General features: G+C 40.0%; 1 protein-coding gene across 2 annotated transcripts in view; it reads left to right on the top strand.

Moving 5' to 3' along the window:
- The window catches only part of CMIP (c-Maf inducing protein), a 265,212-nt gene that overhangs the window by 169,637 nt on the left and 76,242 nt on the right, over positions 1-19,333 (top strand). For both annotated transcript variants that reach the window (XM_074288223.1, XM_074288224.1), the window contains exon 3: positions 3,716-3,766. In XM_074288223.1, coding sequence (XP_074144324.1) covers positions 3,716-3,766 — 51 coding nt within the window. The remainder of the gene's footprint in view (positions 1-3,715; positions 3,767-19,333) is intronic.

Consider the following 19,333-nt stretch of genomic DNA (forward strand, 5'->3'; position numbering starts at 1 on the left):
GAACTCCTTCTTTGTGACTGTTCTCAAATAGCTCCCTCCTCTCCCTCACTTCCAAGTGCTTGACATTGTCATTTGGATGTCTTTCTGACACCACAATGTCAACATATCTTAAACCAAAGACTAGATATTAATGTTACCTTAGATGGAAGTCTCCATTGGAATTATCTAAGAATCTGGCCTTGAATTTAAGCTATTCAATATTTTTATCAGTGACTTGTATCATGACACATATAATATGTTTATCTAATTTGCAAGACACAAAAATGGAAAGAGGAATAGCTAACGTGTTCAGTGACAGAACCAAGATCTAAATTGATCTTGACAGGCTAGAACAGTGAGTTGAGTTCAAGAAGATGACATTTATTTGGGATCAGTATGAAATCTTATGTTTGGGCTCAAATAATCAAATGTTCAGGGATAGATGGAGCAGGCCTATCTAGGTAGTAGTTCCTATGAAAAAGATAAGGCACTTATGGGTGGGGATGGTTATAATCTGCAGTGCAGATTGATAATGAGTTCAATTATCAATAAATAAGCTAGTAATATCTTATATTTATATATATTTTAAAAAGTGTATAAAGTGCTGTTCTTATTAGATAATACTTGGAAATACTGTGTTCAATTCTGTATACCATATTTCAGGAAGGATGTTGATAAGTTGATGTGTCATAAATTGATAAGTTGAAGGGTCATAAGAATGGTGAAAAAATGTGTAGATGAAAATTAGTTGGAAAAAATGGATTGGCTTGTTAGGAAAAGAAAACGCTTAAGGAAGACATGATAGATTTTATCTTCATATATTTGAAGAATTGTCTTGTGGAAGAAAAATTTAACTTGTCCTGCTTGGCTCTAGAGGGAAGAACTAGAAGCAATGGGTTTTAACTTGCAAGGGTTAAGTTCAGTGGAAGGAAAATCATTTTATTAAAACTATCAAAAATTAGAAAGAACTGTGTAGGGTAATAGTGGCTTACCCTTCATTAAAGGTAATCAAGTGGAGGCTGTAGGACCACCTATTGGGGAAATTATAGTGGGATTCCTTTTCAGGTTTGGATTAGACAGATTGACTTTTGAGATGTCCCTCAACTCTGAAATTCTGTGTTGTCTAAATTTTAATTCATTAGCTATTCCCAAACCAGCTCCTGATTTCTTTATTTTTGTGAATAACATAACCATCATTTCCTCAAGATGAACCTCAGAGCCAACAAGTTACTGAATCAGTGAATCAACAAAAAAATATATTAAATGCCTACTGAGTGAGGTACAGTGCTAGGCTCTGGGAATACAATGACTAAAAATGAAAAAGTTTCTGTTCTCAAGAGACTTGCATTCTATTGAATTCTTTCTATATTATGTTGATTCCTAAAAATTCCTCTTGCATAATCTGTCCTTTTCTGTTTATTCTCATTATTACCATCCTCCCTGAAGAGGTCAATCTTTTTTTTTCTTTTTTTTTTTTTTTCTAGATTGTAAACAGCCTGTAATTGCCTGTAAACTGACCTCTATGCTTCTCTTCAGTCTTATTTTTCAATTCATCATATGCAAGCTTACCCGTTCCTTTTAATTTTAAATTATTTGATTCATACTGATTTGCTTTTTGTCTCAAAATTGACTTTTCCCTCCCAGATTTTCTCACTTTGTCCTACCTACCTGGAATGCTGTCTCCCTCTTCTCTACCTGTGCAAATCATACTTGTCCTTCGAGGCCTGGTTCAAATCCTGCCTCTTTTGTAAAACCTTTAACACTTCTACCTAAAGTGTTCTCTTTCCTTATTGACTGATTAGAACAAAAGATTACTGGTGTTATTCATTTGACAGTGACTCATTTGATATCTTTTGTGTTTAGGTCTTGAGCTGCTTGGTAAATCTCCGGTGGTTATTTAATTTTCACATCCTATCACCCTGTTACCCAGATAAACCATCAATACTTTATAGCAGGGGAATGTATCTTTTTTCATGTCCAAAACATTCTTCAGTGACAGTAGAATGGGAAGAGAGGTCCTTCCCACTCCCAGTATAATCTGAGACCTTGCATGCAACAGAAACTCAGTAAAAATTTGGTTTTTGATTGATTTCTCTTTGGTAATCTTGATTTAGAACAAAGAAAGTTCATTTTGTCTTGCTTGGATGGAGGATTTTATTCTTTCTAAAATCTGTTACAGTACATGCATATGAAGGGGGGGGGGAAGAGAAAATCATCTTGCATGAAGCCCTCAATCTCTGCTGCAAAGGTAGTCAATATTTTTGATGAGATTCTCGCAATAGAAGGACAAAGTGAAGCCAATCTTTCAAAGGATATAATTTTTCTAAATTGGAAATCCCCCGAGTTTCCTAATGGGGGCTTAATTTCTTTTAAATTGTTTCTCATTATGAGAAAGAAAGGATTTATCTGCTGAGAATCAGTGCCACATAGTAGGTTAGAAGTGATATTACCTCCAGAGACAAGTTGGAGAGAAGTGAACCTGTGAAAAGAATGTTCTGTGCCCTTAATAGATTGATGTCGTCACTGGTGCTGTCTTTATCATTTTTGGTAACAGGAGCTTATGACCTTTGGAAGCATCAAAACTGTTTCCTCATTGAGTGTGACCCAAGTTTAACCATAAATAATGTGGCTTATCTGGACAAAACCTATTGCCTTTATGATCCTAAGAATGCTAATTATAGCATTTATACAGACCCCCCAAATCAAATTGCTCTTCCACTTGATATTCAGTAAGGAACCCTCAGCACCTGTGCAAGAAAGAACTTCCACAGATGACTTTCATCCTCTTAGATTCCCTGCTTAAAATAGCATTTAGTATGTTGATGGAGAATTGATTACCTGGTACCAGGCCTCCATATGTCATCTAAGAGCACGTAAAAGCACAGATTCTGAAAGGGCTTTTAAATCTACTTAAGAACCATCCTTTCAAGACTGTATTTGTGTATATATAACTTCAGACTCTATAACTAGGGAATAGGATGAGAGGCTAAAAAAAATTAATCCTATAATATCTGCTTCCTGATCAGTGATGGAAGAACCACTGGGTTGGTTAAATAAATTTATTTTAGAATATATAAAAAAACTGAGTATACAAAATATGAGTTAAAATACCCAGTTCATAAGGGTCCATAAAAGTAAATACATCATTCATCAATGAGTATTTGTAATTTTCATTGAGAGTTCTTCTTCTCAAGCAGATTGCAGCCTCCTCCCTGACCCTGCCTACAATTTAGCAGATGGATTTTATTATGGTTGTTATGGCTGGAAAAATTGATCACTGTGGAGCCAACCTGGTAATGAGCCTCTCCAATCCTAGTTAGGCTGGCTCTTGGACAACAGATCTTTAGTTCATTATCAGATATGTAACAATATGGTGATACATATCTTTCCAATATGGTAGAATCTGCCAGAGTCTGTGCTTCATTGCCACAGTTTCAGAAGCCGAGGATCATCCCTCTGCCATGAAGATTTTAATGAGACTAGAAACATTGATAAAATGAACTTCTTAATTTTCTGAATTCCCCCATCCCAGATCTGGTTCCTTTTTTTTTTTTTTTTTTTTTTTTTTTTTTTTTTTAATGACCAATTTAAGTAGGTGATCCAATAGATGGTTAAAGTAAGAGGAAAGGACATGATAGAGTATGGTAGGCAGGAGATCCAATTATATTGTGCTAAATAGACTGAAAATTTTACAGACAGATGGTAACATGTTTATTGTTTTGTTTTTTCATTGCAGGCTGCAAACAGCTATCTGAGAGACCAGTGGTTTCACTCTTTGCAGTGGAAGGTATGTCCTACAGTCATTTTCATCTCTATGATGTTGTACCTAATGATAATTATGATGAGCAGGATGTAGCTGAAGCAAATGGTGGTGGTAGTGGTGGTGATAGGTGATGTCAGGTACGGTAATTAATCTATCCCCAAGAAGTTTGAAGGGCATCAATCTACTTGTATTATTAAAACAGGCAAAAGGGCAATCTTTGCCTTCTCCTGAGAGATGGAATTCTCCCTGAAGACAAAGTTAGCTCCTGCAATTTCCAGGATCCTTGAGCATGAGGAATGCCCAGCCCAGCTGTCTTCTATGGGTCTGGAAAGGACTAGACAGATATTTATTTTTGGAATGTGGGCTACTGCAGGAGAACAGACATTTGGCTCATGGTTCTATTTCAGAGATGTCCATAGAAGTAGAACTGTCAGAACTTTTGCCACAAGATAAAAGATAAAGCCTTAACCTATGTTCTCCATCTTCTCTCAGTGATCAAGCTTTTTGGTCCATTTTTCTGCTTTGAATCTACAGGAAGATACTGAAGTACATGGGGATCACACCCTTGGTGGCCCCTATTTGAGGAATTGTATTTTCCCATTCACAAGCTATTGTGGGTGGTCAGCAACATCATGTGCTCTGATCCTGTCTCCTTCCCATCTCTCAGAATTTTTATTTTCCTTCAAGGTTTAACGCAAGTGCATTTCTTCTATGAAGTCTTCCCTGAACTCTACTTCCCTTCTCCACTTGTCAATGCTCTCTCCCTCTTTACCTTACCTTTTAATAAAGGAAATATATTATATAAATATAAATATAAATATATATATATATATATATATATATATATATATATATATATATATATATATATATATATAAAGGAAATAATAAATATGTACTCACTATAAATGACCCCAACTTCTAGCATAATGTAAATTCATTGAGATTAGGACCTTTTGTCTTTCTATCCTTAGCACTTAGTATAATGCCTGTTGCTAAGGGGCTTAACAAAAGTGAGTTGAGTTGAGTTCTCTCTCAGTAGAGAATCAGCTTTTATCAATCAGAACTTGGGTATGTAGAACAAGGTCTTCATTGACCATCTTTGTAACATCTCTTCTCTGCACCAGACTTTCACCGGCCTTTGTCACACTAGGGCTGGAACTTAATGTTAAAGCAGTAGTCTAGAAAAAGACTGCCCTGGAAGAGCAGATGGGACTCCGCTGGAGAGGTCTGTGTTTATCATCAGTCATCATCATTACAGTAAGCCTGGGAGGCTGGAATGATTGATGGTGGCCCCTGGCTGTTTAATGCCACGGAGGGACAGTGATTGCTAAGGAAACAAGGTGACCATTCAGGATTCCTCACATGCCTCTGCACAGAGAATTCAGAATATGGGCATGGGAATTTAATCTTCATGCCCAGGCTACCCAAATCAAGGCGTCCCCTCCCCAACTCTGCTGGCAGCTGCCCTCCTTCTGGAGGGACTGAAGCTGATCCCCCTTCTCTGACAGGGACAGCTGCTTTATGGTGGGGGTGGCCCAGGGGAGGGTGTGGAAGCTACTGTTTTCCTCATGAAGCTGAGAAGGGCCGATGGCTGGGCATGTCTCCAGGGCCGGCTCAGAAGGGTCTGCCTTGGAGGTTCTGCAGGGGTTGAGTACCCACCAGCCTCTACAGGAGCTGGGCTTTGCACCAAATAAGCAAGGCCGCCATTGCAAGTTTAAGAGTTACAGACCTTCAGTCTGTGAGTATTTAAAGCGAGATGAGGAGAAAATTGGGCATCGTGTACCATTTAGTAACTGTGAGATGATGTTAGGCCCTTAGTATGATGCTTTGATTTCTCTGATCCTTCATTATTATTCATTTAACAATTAAACAGCAAGTTAGTTAGATGAGTGCTGACCTTGGTTGTCATTGAACCTGCTCCTACCGCTTATTGGCTCTGTGATCTTGGGCAAGCTGGGTCTTCCCTGTTATGCCTCAGATTTCTTCCCAAGGAAACAGAAGGTTGGACTGGGTGGCCATTTAGGCTCCTGACTCTGCTATTCTCTTCCTCAAACAATATAAAGCAACAGGAGAAGAAACAATACCCCTGGTGAGGACTAACTGATATAGAGAGCGTTCTAGGACTTCATCTTCATCAATGTCAACAAACATTTATCAAGCACTTTTTACCTTAAGATTTGCAGGATCAGCTTTTGAGAATGTCTGACCAAACATCTCAAGAAAGGTAATTTTTCATGCAATTAGGGTATACTACCACTAGGTGGCAATAATGCCTCAATTATGGCCAAAAGGTAAAGATTCCCTACTTCTGAAAATAAAGAAAAATAATGCATTGTTAAAAACAGATAGTTTGTGAGGGGAGACAGTCTTGTATAGTGGAGAAAGAATCTCAGACTGGGAGTTAGGGGACCCAAGCATTTGACTTCACTTCAGTGGTGTGACATTGAGCAGTTCTCTCTGAGGCTCAATTCCTTTTTTTCTTTTTAAATAAATTGAGGATATTTAATTAGATGACAGCCAAGGCAGTTATCCCCAATCTTTTTCAGAATGAAGACCCTATCTTAATGTAAAAAATTTTGAACACCTTTCTTGATATCAATTGTAATATTAATATCTGTTTGAGAAATTGTATAATGCTAAAAATGACTATGAACAAAATGATGCTTTTAAAATAATTTGTAATAATATCTATTTATGTATAAAACACTATGTGTGTATGAGGAAAGATTTAATCCATCTGCTCAAAGTTTGAAAGGCAATGGGAAAGAATGGATCGAGAGCTGACCACCCATAATCACTTAATCTCTCAGTTCCCATAGGTGACTCTTTTAAGATTGCAAGTTTTAAGATTGTAATTGATACTCATTAGTAGAGGAAATTTCTTCATGAGATAACTTATAGACAAACTATGATCTGTACATAGAAAACTGTTTTTGTATGGCTCTTTGGAAGCTAATGAATAGTTTTTATATTTTAAAGAAAATTTTTATTAGTTTTTAAATGTCAAAAAAACACTTATCTTGGGAGCCTTACCAAAACAGGCAGGAGGTTGGATTTGGCTGTCTAAATAAGATAAAATAAAAAACTGGAAGAAGTATTTACTTATCTATTATGTTAAGCTATTTAGTGAAATGAACTTCAGCACTAATTCCACAGCCCTGTGATACATAGGTAGAGAAGCTGTTCTAAAGGACCCTTTAAGCACTAAATTACAATGAGTAAATAAGCAGATTTTAAAAAACTCTTTTTTATAGAATTTAAATTTAATGATGGAAGGAAATGTACGGGCCATCTTGTTCAGCCCCCTAATTTTACAGATGAGGAGATTTTACAAATTCTAGAGAGGGTAAACTACTTGCTCACGATTACACTGATGCTGAGTGGCAGAGCTAGAATTGTAGTTTAAGTACTCTGACTTAAAATGACTCCAAATGCAGACCTTTTTCTGTTGTACTATACAGCTGGAGGTTCCCCAGAATGGAAGTACCTTTCTTAGGAGGTGATAAATGACTTTACTTCTAGACACTTCTCCTTAAGGTTATTTAGGTTATTTACAGTCTTCAATATTTCCCCACCACTCTACTCTGTGAATTTGATTGCTTTTTACTTCCCTCTATTACTACAGTCCCATGTATTTTATTCAAGGGGCTACTCTCCCATAACTTCTAGTGCTTTTTTGGTGTCTGCCAAATAGCCTCTTATTTCCTGGCTCTCTTATCAGTGAGTTTCAGGATCCCATCTCCCTGACTAGATTAGTCACAAATAATATCAATATGGCCAATAATAGATAAAGGTACTGTGGAGCAAGACATATTATATTAGTGTGTCCTGCATAGCACTTGCTTTACTCCCAGAAGGTGGGAGGATGGATCGGGAAAGGCATTGAATAGATCTTGACTTACCCAACAATCCTACAGAGTCAAATAGAGTAGTGTGAATAGAGAAGAGAGGATGGCCTGGAGCTTTTGGCTGGTAAAGGCTGGGGAAGCTGAACTTGTAGTTCTCTCAGGAATTGAAAGAAAGTTAAGAGGATAAAGAGGTTTTTACTATATGGAGACATTTGGCCTCTGAGGGTTTGTTTACTTCTCTTAGGTGTTTTTGATGGTTCAAGTTTTCAAGTTAACTCCTTGGTGGTATTTGTTCCTTGGGGATAAGGGGGCAGTAAACACTTTTACTGCTCTTATTCCTTTTCCTTTGTGGCCTAAAGATTCACTTGTTGCCCCCTAATCATCTCTACTGGACAAAACACCACAGGGACAAACTCAAGAAAACTGGAGATCAGGATCTAGTAAATAAACAGCCAGGGTAACAGTTGGTTAGTATCTAGATGTTCTTTTTGGGGAGGAAGGGGGAAGGGCAGAATTTCTCAGTATACTTTGTAAAATGCCTAAAATGAGATATTTCTCATTGTTTCAGGAAAGGCCAGTGACTAGCACTTTGAGCTATTGGTTGGAAGTGCTAAAGGTCAGGAGAAAAAGAGTATTCAGATTAGCAGATTAGGGTGGGATTGTTTTCTCCTTTTCTAGGACAACCCAAGATACGTTCCTATTTTCTCCCCCTCCCCCTCCCTCTGCTTCTCCTCCCCCCTCCCCCTCCCCCCTCCCCCTTCCCCTCCTCTCTCTCTCTCTGTCTCTCTCTCTCTCTCCTCTCTCTCTCTCTTTCTCTCTCTTTGTCTGTCTGTCTGTCTGTCTGTCTCTCTCTCACCTCTCTCTCTCCTCTCTCTCTCTCTCTCTTTCTCTCTCTTTGTCTCTCTCTCTCTCTCTCTCTCTCTCTCTCTCTCTCTCTCTCTCTCTGTCTCTCTCTCTCTCTCTGTCTCTGTCTCTCTCTCTCTCTCTCACACACACCTCTCTCTCTCTCTCTTTGTCTCTCTCTCTCTCTCTCTGTCTCTCTCTCTCTCTCCTCTCTCTGTCTCTCTCTGTCTCTCTCTCTGTCTCTGTGTCTCTCTCCTCTCTCTCTTTCTCTCTCTTTGTCTCTCTGTCTCTGTCTCTCTCTCTCTCTCTCTCTCTCTCTCTCTCTCTCTCTCTCTCTCTCTCTCCCTCTCTCTCCCTCTCTCTCTCTGTCTCTCTCTCTCTCTCTCTCTCTGTCTCTCTCTCCCTCTCTCTCTCTCTCTCTCTCTCTCTCTCTCTCTCTCTCTCTCTCTCTCTCTCTCTCTCTCTCTCTCTCCCCTTCCGTCTCCCTTTCTCCCTCCCTCCCTCCTTCTCTCCCTCTCTCTCTCCCTACCTCTCCATGTGCCCAAGACTTCCTGAAACCTTGGCCCGAGGGAGAAAGACAAAAACTGTCCAGTCGAGAATGCATCTGGGTTCCTTTGGGTAAAACGAATCTGAGGCAAACAGAGTTTGTTTCCTCCTAAGATCCTTGACTTGAATGTTGAAGAGAGGTCCAGGGCAGATGCACTGTAGTTATTGCACATGAAGAAACTGAGTCCGAGAGGAGGAAAACAATCTGTACACAATTTTTAGACAGTAAAGAGCAGAGCCAGGATTCACACTCAGGGCCCTGCTGCCAAACCCAGTACCATTTTCCCTAGAAGAAGTTGTGGGTAGAGTGCTAGATGTGGATTCAGGAAGATCTGAGTTCAAATGACACCACTCACCTCTTGTACCACCCTGAGTGAATCACTTACATTCTCCTAAGCTCAGTTTTTACATTTATAGAAGGAAGATGTTATAATATCTCTATAATTTTTGTGAAGATCAAATGGAATGATGTATATAAAGAACTGTGCAGACCTTAAAGTCCTTTACGACTGTGAGCTGTTACATCACACCATATTGCCTCCTCAGTTTACTGTTCCCCAACTTCTCACCTAATTTTGGGGACTAGGCTCCTTCTTCCCTTTTTTCCTTGGGGCAGCAGGCCTGGACTTGAGAGATGAAGAAGGGCCACTCTAAGCCTGTGTACATAGGTCCTACCCATAACTCATAACCCTTTGGGAGAGGGGCATTACAGTACAGTAATTTGGTTGGTCCATGAATGAGAATGTTCTGGTACCAGTTGACAGAGATTTAATGGGAGAACCCCTTATGCTGTTCTTCAGTGTTAATGAAGTTGAATCTTTCTTCTTAGACCAAAACCTACAGAATCATTTCTGTTTCCCTTGGGCATGGAGGACCAGTGTTTCCCATCCCGGGAAAGGGTGGTTAAATATAACATTGATCCCTCTAATACTTTTGTTCTTCCCTTGCTTCAGGTATGGGTTTGATTGTCCACCTCTAGGAAGCTGGACCCCACCAGTCCTTACATTTTTTTGCCACCTTCCTGCACTGTTTACATTGCTTCATAGGGTTATGTGAGGTTTCACTTCCACTAACTTGATAATAACTACAGAAACCATTTTCCTCATTTGTTTGTGGGATCATAGAATTTAGAGCTGAAAGAAACCTCCATCTCTTCCATCAGGGTCATTGTATTATAGTAGAATGTTAACATTAAAAACTCATAAACTTTTAGAAGTTTTTAGTTTTGAGAAGGGAGCTGGAGCTACTTTCCTCTCTCCACAGTTAAAGCCTGGATAAGACTGTAGGGTAGAGGGATTTGATTGACAATGCCTTTCTGGTAGTGTTTTTCTGACTTTTGTGACTTTCAATTCAAGTATTTATTAAACACCTAATAAATCAAAATGCTGGAAAATAATTGACACTCAGAAGACACTCTGAAATTCACAAATGTCTTATGACATTATCTTTGAGGCATGTAACAGCCCTGTACTAAAAGATACTCCTATAGCTCATATAATCTCCATTTCAATGATGAGAAGACTGAGGCTTGCAGGGGTCAAACAATGATCCGTGGTCATATAGCTAGAACATATTCATGTTCACAGGTTGTCAGAAGCACAACACAGGTTTGAACAGATCTGGCCCTCTATCCTGTGTCATGGTGCCTGGCTTTGGGGGCATATATACAAAGTGATAAAGGCCTTGTGATCAGTTATACACCAGAACAAAAGCAATAAAAAGCAGTGTTGTGATTGGTGGTCTCCTAGAAGAATCCCAGCAGAAGGTTCTTGGAAACAGCTGTGTTAGCTAAAGATCTCCTTGTAACAGGGTGGGATAGTAGTCAGATGTTAAACTTTTGAGTTTAGAAATATTTTGGTTCAAAACCTACCTTTACAACTTGGCTGTATGACTATGGAAAAAATTATTTAACTTTTCTAGTTTCAGGTGGCTAATTCTTAAAAACTGTAAGTGCTGACTCAAGTCTACCTTTAGTGGAGGAAATTTCCACAAGGATGACTTTTGGCAAAGGGGGTATAAGGCTGAAGCTTTGAGATCCTGATTATGGTCACCCTGTGACACTTAAATGTCTTCAATTTTCTCTAGTATGGGAGCAAAAATGCCCATTGCTTAGGATTGGCAAGGCAAAAAAAAGGACATTTCTCATGTTCTCAAAACAAGACAAAACTGAGTTCTTCCCTTTACTGAAAATATGAACCATCAAACCTTAAAAGTACTCTTTTCCCCCACACAAATGATTTGTAGGCTATCTTGCTTTCTGGCTTTTAAAAAAAGAGGTTTTTCAAATGGGATATTATCTTGATTGGAAGACTCTTCTGTTGCAGAGAAATAGGAAACAGTGATTCTCCCTCTCATCCCATCTCCATCCGCATCCCCATCTCTCCCCTCTCCACCTCCATTTCTATGCACAGAACAGAGTGAGGAAGCTAAGTCACTGTTAGTCTTTGTGCTGACTCATCTCTGCTTGAAAGGCAGACAAGGAATATAACTTTGAGTGCAAACTCAGAAAAGTGTGAGTGAGAAAGAGAGTTTGAAGTTCAAGCTTTTTTTACCTGGGAGGATATTTAGCAGTTTTGGTTATCTGCCTCACAGGACCAGAGGAGAAGTAGGCCATCAGAAAAGGAGTAACCACAGAGATTCTAAAAGAGCAACTCCAGTCCCTGCTGATGCTATTAGGCTATTATTTCATAAGGGTGGTGATCTGGAAATATCAGACTCTATAGCCAACCGAATTCTCCTGGCAGCAGGTGTTTGGTGGAGTGGCTAATTGACCGTGAGTGCCTGCCAAGACCACGGAAGGTGCTACCATCCCAGAGGATCCTCAAGCACCCTAGAGCACCAATATAGTGGTTTTCAAAGCCAGTGGAAAGAGATTATGTCCTCTATTACTCATGTGCATCCGCCTCTGGGGAGATGTACTGGGACCTCATTGAGGCAAGAAGCCAACAAGACTTTTTCCAGTTCAAACTTAAGAGTGATGTCAGACAGCACCAAACTTGCTCTACTGACCTTTTTCCTAGATGGGAGTGCGGGAAGAAAGATCTGGGAGTTAACAGCTTCTTTTGCATTCTGATTAGTTTGAACTCCTTTAACCTGTTTTAGGGGCTGCAGTGATACAGCTGTAGCACAAAGGTGATCAAGACTAATGAAGCATTTACCAGAGTTAGCCCAGCAAGTGAGTTTTATAGGATTTACAGGGATCTTAGAAGCCACTGAGAAACTGGCTCCTGATTTTTGTGTATGAGAAACTGAGTCCAGCTCAGGATCCCAGGACTACTTAAAATCACATAGCTGGTAAATAGCAGAGCTGTCATCATGTCCCGGGTCCTCTGACAGGAGAAGACTTAGGAAAGGTGTGATAGTTCTTTTCAGGTAGTTTACTCAAACATAGAACTTACAAGATGGGAGGAACTGAGGATGGAAAAACAAAAGAGCTGTGTGACCTCAAGGAGTTTGTATTTGTATTTTACACTTACTTTCATGTACATATGTGAATACAAACTCCTATTCACATATGTACATGAAAGTAAGTGTAAAATATATGCAAGTGGAATAAAAATTAATTTCAAAATGGGGGAGCACTTAGGATATCAGAAAAGGCTTGATGTAGAATATGACTCTTGTGATAAATTCTGTAGGAAGCTAGGGAGTTAAAGACACAAAGGTGAGGAGCAAGCACATTCCTAACATGGCAGGTAATCTGTGCAAAGGCCCATAGATATGAGATGGAAGATCCTAGGTGCAGAAATGAAGGTCCTAGCCACTTTGACTGGATTAATGCACAATAGTTCTGGAAATGCAGACTCAAGCTGACTGTGAAGGGATTAAGTGCCAAAATAAAGAGTTATTCTCTCATCCTAGAGGCCATAGAGAATCTCTAGACCTTTTTAGATAGGATCATGACCTATGCTTTGGAAATACCAGTCTGTAAGGACTACAAATCAAAGGAGAATCCTGAGAGGAGGGATGAGGATCAAATAGGCTGGTGCAGTAGCACAGGCGAGAGGTGGTGGCCACGTGAATAGAAAGAGAGCGAGATTGTGGAGGCAAAATCAGCAGTCTGGCAACTGATTGTGTTGGGAAAATGGAGAAGTGATAACTCCAAGTTAGTAACCTTGGACTTCCAGGAAGATGGTGCTGCTTGTTAGAAACAGATAAACCATCTAGTACAACAGAGGCCTGAAAAATGGTCTAGTTCATACCTTAGCCAAAGGGTAGCATCCAGGCTTTGCTCAGGGGTGTCCAGTGGGAGTACTCATCTGCAGGCTCTTCACCCGCCATATTGCTGTGAGGATCAAATGAGATGATAATTGTAAAGTGCTTAGCCCGGTGCCTGGCACATGGGAAGCACCATATCACTGTTGTCATTGTTTTGACATTAGATTTATTCTGCTTTTCCTCAGCAGATAAAGCAAGGTAGTAGCTCAAAAGTGTAGAGAGGCAGACTTAGGCTTTACCCTCCTAGCAGTTAAAGTTGTCCCAAAATGCACTGGGATCTCTTTCTTCCTCTTTAGAAATCTTTAAGCAAAAGCTGGATGGCTATTTGACAAAGCAATTGGAGAGGGTCATGTTTGGAGTGAATGACCTCTAAGGTCCCTTCTAATTCTAATGTTCTGTGATTTCAACTCTATTATAACTGTGCTACATCTTCTGTGAGGCTGGGACGATGTTCTCTTAGCTTGGGACACCACTGTATTTGTAGGAGTTTTGTTTCCCCCATTTTTAAACTACCTCTGGACCTTCCTACCCATCCCATATCAAGGAATAGACAAAGCCTGGGAAGGAGAATGGGAGTATATCAAATTAGGTGGAGCCCAAATCGCTACAAAGATGATCTCTCTGTATGCCTCATTTAAAAACTATCCTTAGAAAAATTCACCACATATAGAGAGGGAGGCCCTTTCTGTCATCAGTAAGGATTTTACTCAGCCTTTTTCTTAACATCTTCTATCCCTATTCCCAAAGGAAAAAAATCAACTTTAACGTTTAAACTTACGTTTCCTAAATAAATTTGTGGCATTTAATGACACAAATGACATGTGAGGGAACTGATCTTTTTAAAGAAAGGAATCCCCTCTGCAGGAAGACCTTGCTGCTCCTCTGGAAGGGGGGAGGAATCCAGTGGAATTATTCTAGTATACCAAGGAACAAAGCAGACACCCTTCACAGCAGTTTCAAATACTTAGTTAAAGAAATCACAGAGGGACATCGGATTGGGGCTACTAATGTGAGGTTAGAAGACAGTATTTTGGGGGTTGGGGTGGAGGGAAATAGAGAAGGTCCTTCATCCTGACAGGAAGGAAGAAGACAGCTTTGTGTCTCCCATCTGGGAGCTGCATTTAAAGAGCCCAGCACCCCCACATAGATACAGTTCTCTCTCACATGGGACTAACCCCAAGGGAGTTAAGTTTCTGGTACAGTATTTATGTTCTATGATTTATTTTAGGCACTGATAATAATGAGATGTTTTGTCAGAATATATTTTTTTAAAAATTATTTGTGTAGTTTTTTTGGGGGGGAGGGTTAAGGCTTGCTACATTCTTAATTGTAAATTTTTTTTCAGCACTAAGGCCAGGGTTTTTCCCATGGGAACACAATTATATACGTCAGTGGAAAGATATAGTTTGTTAAACAGAACTTCTTTTTATAGCCACTTATTGGGAATGCACCTGTTCCATGAAATGAGATATACCTGTGCTGTGCTTATGACTAAGGAGAGATGCGCTCACCTCTTCAGATCTCTGAAGTGGCCATCGTAGGAAAGAGAGATGAGACTCATTCTGCAGTTGGGAACGTTGGGTGGAAGCTTCAGACAGGCAGATTTAACTTGGTTGAAAATCAGCTCTTCCTCACAATAAGCACTGTTTAATAATGGTACGAGTCAATTTCATAAAAGCTGAAACCGTAAAAGGCCCGGTCAAGGATGTTATGGAAGTGATTCTGGCACTGGCTGGAAGGGCACTGCTTTCAGAGTTAGATGAACTGGATTTTGAATCCTAATTTTGTCACTGAATTATTATTAGGGCTCAGGCAAATCCCCATCCCCACTCCCTGCCCCAAACTCAGTCCTTAATTTTCTGACATATGATAAAAATGACAAGGTTGAGTGAGAGAAACAGACTAGATGATCAATAAGGCCCCATTCCTGCTCACAATTCCCACAATTCTGTGTCCTTTGAGGTCTCTTCCAGCCCTGAGAGTCTGTGAGTCAGTGATGATTCTGTGACTGATTCATGAGGAAACACAGTATCATTGTCACCAATTCTGCTTTCTGCATCCCTGCTCCTCCCTGCTGAGACAGCTGTGCGCCTCGATGTGGCATCTGAGATCTGGCCTATGCATACAGGCAGGTGGAGGCTAGAGGGCAGTTCAGAATTTATGGGATTCAGAAAGCTTCGGCCAGTCTGGCAGAGGGAAGCTTTACAGACCTCCTTTCCTTTTCACTCAAAAATTTCTAATATGATCTCAGGGGATATGCTTCCCCTAGCATTTTACAATGTGTTTAAATAAGGGGATGCTCATCGTTCAAACAATTTTAGGGATTAAGTGGGCATTGCTTAGTGCTTTTGTCTAGAATCTCAGATTCATATTGTTTGTGGCTTCCAGGACATTTTTGACAACCTGTGAGGGGACCTACATTTTCATATGCCCTAAAGGTCTATGGATCACCAGTAATCCTTTTTAACTTCTCATCCTCTGAGCCTCCCTAATATCTCTTTTCTTGTCTCTTCTATGTCCAACCTTTACTCTTCTCCCCATTGCCTCTCTCACCGACACTCAAATTTGACTGCTTGTGAACCTTTTCCTTGCCTTCTTTTCTTTGCTTCCCCCTCCCCCAGTCGCATTTTTCTTGAGTCTAAGATGTTAAAATCAAAATGAGTAGGAGTATAAACATATTCTTATTCTTCTACAGATGTTTCGGAGCAACCCAGTACTGTTCTTAGCAGTATTAGTGAGGATGTTTTCTATGTTGAATTGAACGTCAAGATTAGATTAATATCTCTGTGCTGAAGATATCGCTGATGGGAACTTCTGGCCAGCTATTTAACTACAGAAAAAGGATGCCATGCCTGATTTGTATGGAAAAAAAATGAAACATTGAATGTTGTATAGTAGGAAGAGCTTGGGATTTGAAGTCAGAGGGCCTGGACTGGCTGTTTTCAGCCATCAACCTTTCTAGACCTTAATATTTTCAAATACCAAATTATAAAAGATCAAACTATGTGAAGGTCTCTTATAGATCTAATCCAATGAATCTCACGCTCTTGCTGTCTTCCCCCCGGATGTCCAGTTATTTCTGTGGCCTGTTGTTTTTCAAGTCAGATGTTCAAGCCTAGATAAGCTGTGGATGTGTGAATGTCTCAGAAGTAGTCTCCCTTCTAAGGGCCATGAGATCCTGATAAGATGAAAAAGATGAGATATAGGCACTTGGCAGAGTAAGGAGATGAATATGGTTCTCTGTGCTGGCTGAGTAATGTGTTTTCCCTAAGATAAGATCAGGGTCCTACTGATTTAGCTATTTCTCCTCCATTGCAATAGACTATGCCATGCCATCCATATTCCCTTCCCTTCCCTTGTCTTTCTATGACCAGAGTCAGAATCAAATTTGTGACCAGTGAGTGAATTTTGTCTATTTGACACCTACTGACCCCCATGGAAATAAAATGATACTGTCTCATTAACATTGTGCTGTAGCCTTTTGAGATGATGGGCCAGCCCACATTTATTTCATCATTAGGCATTATAGAACACATAACACTAACCCCTGATTCTGTGATGCTGAGATTCTCTGAGAACATCCAGTAATAGTGTCCACATGCCCTTGTGTCCTTAAATTACCATTACAAAACCCTATTTATCCCTATATACTTCATGAAACAAACCAGTCATTCAATAAACAAATGACCCCTGTCTCTAAGGCTATTTAGAGGAAGGAATAGTAAGTCATTCATGAATTTCAGATGCCCCCATAAGAATACCAATAGTAGTACCTATTGAGAAAATACATAGTCAAAAAAACCTATGAATGAAGTGACAAATGAATTTATTTTATTAATAGGAGTAAAATATACATACGTGTAAAAGATACTTCAGTCTACAAAAGCATGTTCGCTTACTTACTACATATACTGAGTCTTTGATGAGACAGACTTTTGCAATAACTCTGTGTTTCACCTCCATCACATTTAGCTGTGTGACCCTAGGCAAGTCATTTACCCCAAATTGCCTCAGCAGAAAAAGGGGGGGGCAGCTAGGTAGTAATTGTTGCCTTAAAGCTATACCACTAAAAGTATTTACTCCTATTCCAATGATAATAATAAAATGTTTATTTAAATGATGGTGTGATCTTCATTAGGAGTCATTAGCCATCCAAATGCTGGTAGAATCTCTCAATATGAGTTAAACTTGGTTTACTTCTTTGTTTCCATTGCTGATTGTTGAGTTCATGGGATCATCTAATGGAGCTGAAAGAGTATTTGGAGTTCCCTAGTCTAATCTTCTCATTTTACTTACAAAGTAACTTAGAGCCCCTAGGTTAAGTAGTTTACCTAGAGCAGATAAGAACAGAGCTTGGGGCTTAAACCTGTTTGATTTGGGCTTCATTCCACTTTCGACTTTTTTGAATGCACCTTTAATAAACCATTGCAGTCCTATTTATTTATTTATTTATTTGTTTGTTTGTTTGTTTGTTTGTTTGTTTTTGTGAGTGGCCTGAGGGACTTCAGTTTCTTTTTCTTTTTTCTTTTTGTTGTTGTTGTTGTTATTGTTGTTGGTGTTTTTACATATCTGAAAACTATATTGCTGAGGGTAGGCCCTGCTGGGAATGTGGGGGCTGATAGTGATTGTGAATTTAGCACCTAGTTGCACAGTTGAAGGGAAAGGGGGAGAGGAAGAGAGGGAGAAGGAAAGGAAAATAGAGACAAAAAGACCAAGACGGACAGGTAAAGACTGAGAGTGACAGAGATTGGGAGAGGAGAGACCCAACTTATTAAATATTTGGGATTTTCCTGGCTCATTGATAGGTGCTGGGGATATAAATATAAGCAAATAAAATGTACCTATCCTCAAGGAACTTATATTCTAATAGACAATACATAAAAGGGATTGGAAAAGCAGGGGTAGGGGATGGTGAAGGTGGGTGAGACTGCTAAGCAAAGGAATATGGAGAGTACGTTTGGGGAGGGCAACAAACATTTGTTAAGTACCCACTACTGCCAGGCACTATGTTAAGCATTTGATAAATATTGGATTCTCACTGCAGCTCTAGGAAGTGGATACTATTATCCCCATTTTACAGTTGAGATCGAGGCAAACAGGTGCCCAGGGTCACTATCCACTGTTAGATAGCTGACTTAGAAGTGAAGCAAGAAGTGCAGAGGGATTACTCAGGTTGACCCAAGGACTTGCCAAGCAGAAAAGCAAGGCCCACAGGTAGACTCCTAATATGGCTCATCTCTACAACTGTTGCCATTTGACATTTTTACTCAGTACTCCCAGATTTAGTCATCCCCTAAATGTGATGCTAACAGATAACTTCTTTATGAAAAGTAAACTTTGATGGTTCATTATTTGAGTTTTGAGCAACATTTTATGTCTCTGAAAACTCATTTCTCTTCTTTGAAGATGAAGTATAGAGCAATCAAAAAGGGAAGAGAAATTCTATTATGGATTTTACTCTATATAGATAGAGTGAACTGCAGAATAAACTACAGGATCCTAGTTGAAAGGAGGACGTAGTTGCCAGGATGTGGGACTTGGAGTTAGAGCCCTGGATTCAAATCCTTGCTCTGCTACTTATACTCCTGCTTACCCTGGCTAGCCCTCAATCTGTCTTCATCTGTCGAATGAGGGGGGTTGGTCTAGAAGCTCACAGGATTAAGCATTATGATTCTGTGTCTCACCAGGCCAGAAGACACAAAGCCACTTATGTTTTCTTATCAACCTTTGGGGCCCTGGGAAATTGAACTTTGGGGTTAAAAACCGAAAGGCTCCCAAAGTTCCTCTGAAGCAATCTCAGGCTTCCCTGACACCAGCCCAAGTCCCCAGGTAGTGCCCATGACTCTGCCTGACATCACTGATGATGCAGGTATCTGGGGCACAGGTGCGCAGAGATAGTGGTAGGGCTGAACCAAAGGGGCTTGTGCAACCCAGTTTATCAAAGGGGAGGGAGAAGGGCTGGAAACTACTTTCAGGCCCCTGGGGAAGGAAGGATGGATTCAGGCCTTTAGCACACTTTATCTCAAGGAGGCTTTCCTTCATTAAGTGGTGACTGCTGTTCTGCCCTGAGGCCCCTCCTTAAAGGGTTTTCCCAAATCTGCAGAGTGCCTGTGACACAGATGAACCTTGAGAT

The sequence above is a fragment of the Sminthopsis crassicaudata genome, chromosome 2 (assembly GCF_048593235.1).
Source record: "Sminthopsis crassicaudata isolate SCR6 chromosome 2, ASM4859323v1, whole genome shotgun sequence".
Classification (NCBI taxonomy): Eukaryota; Metazoa; Chordata; class Mammalia; order Dasyuromorphia; family Dasyuridae; genus Sminthopsis; species Sminthopsis crassicaudata.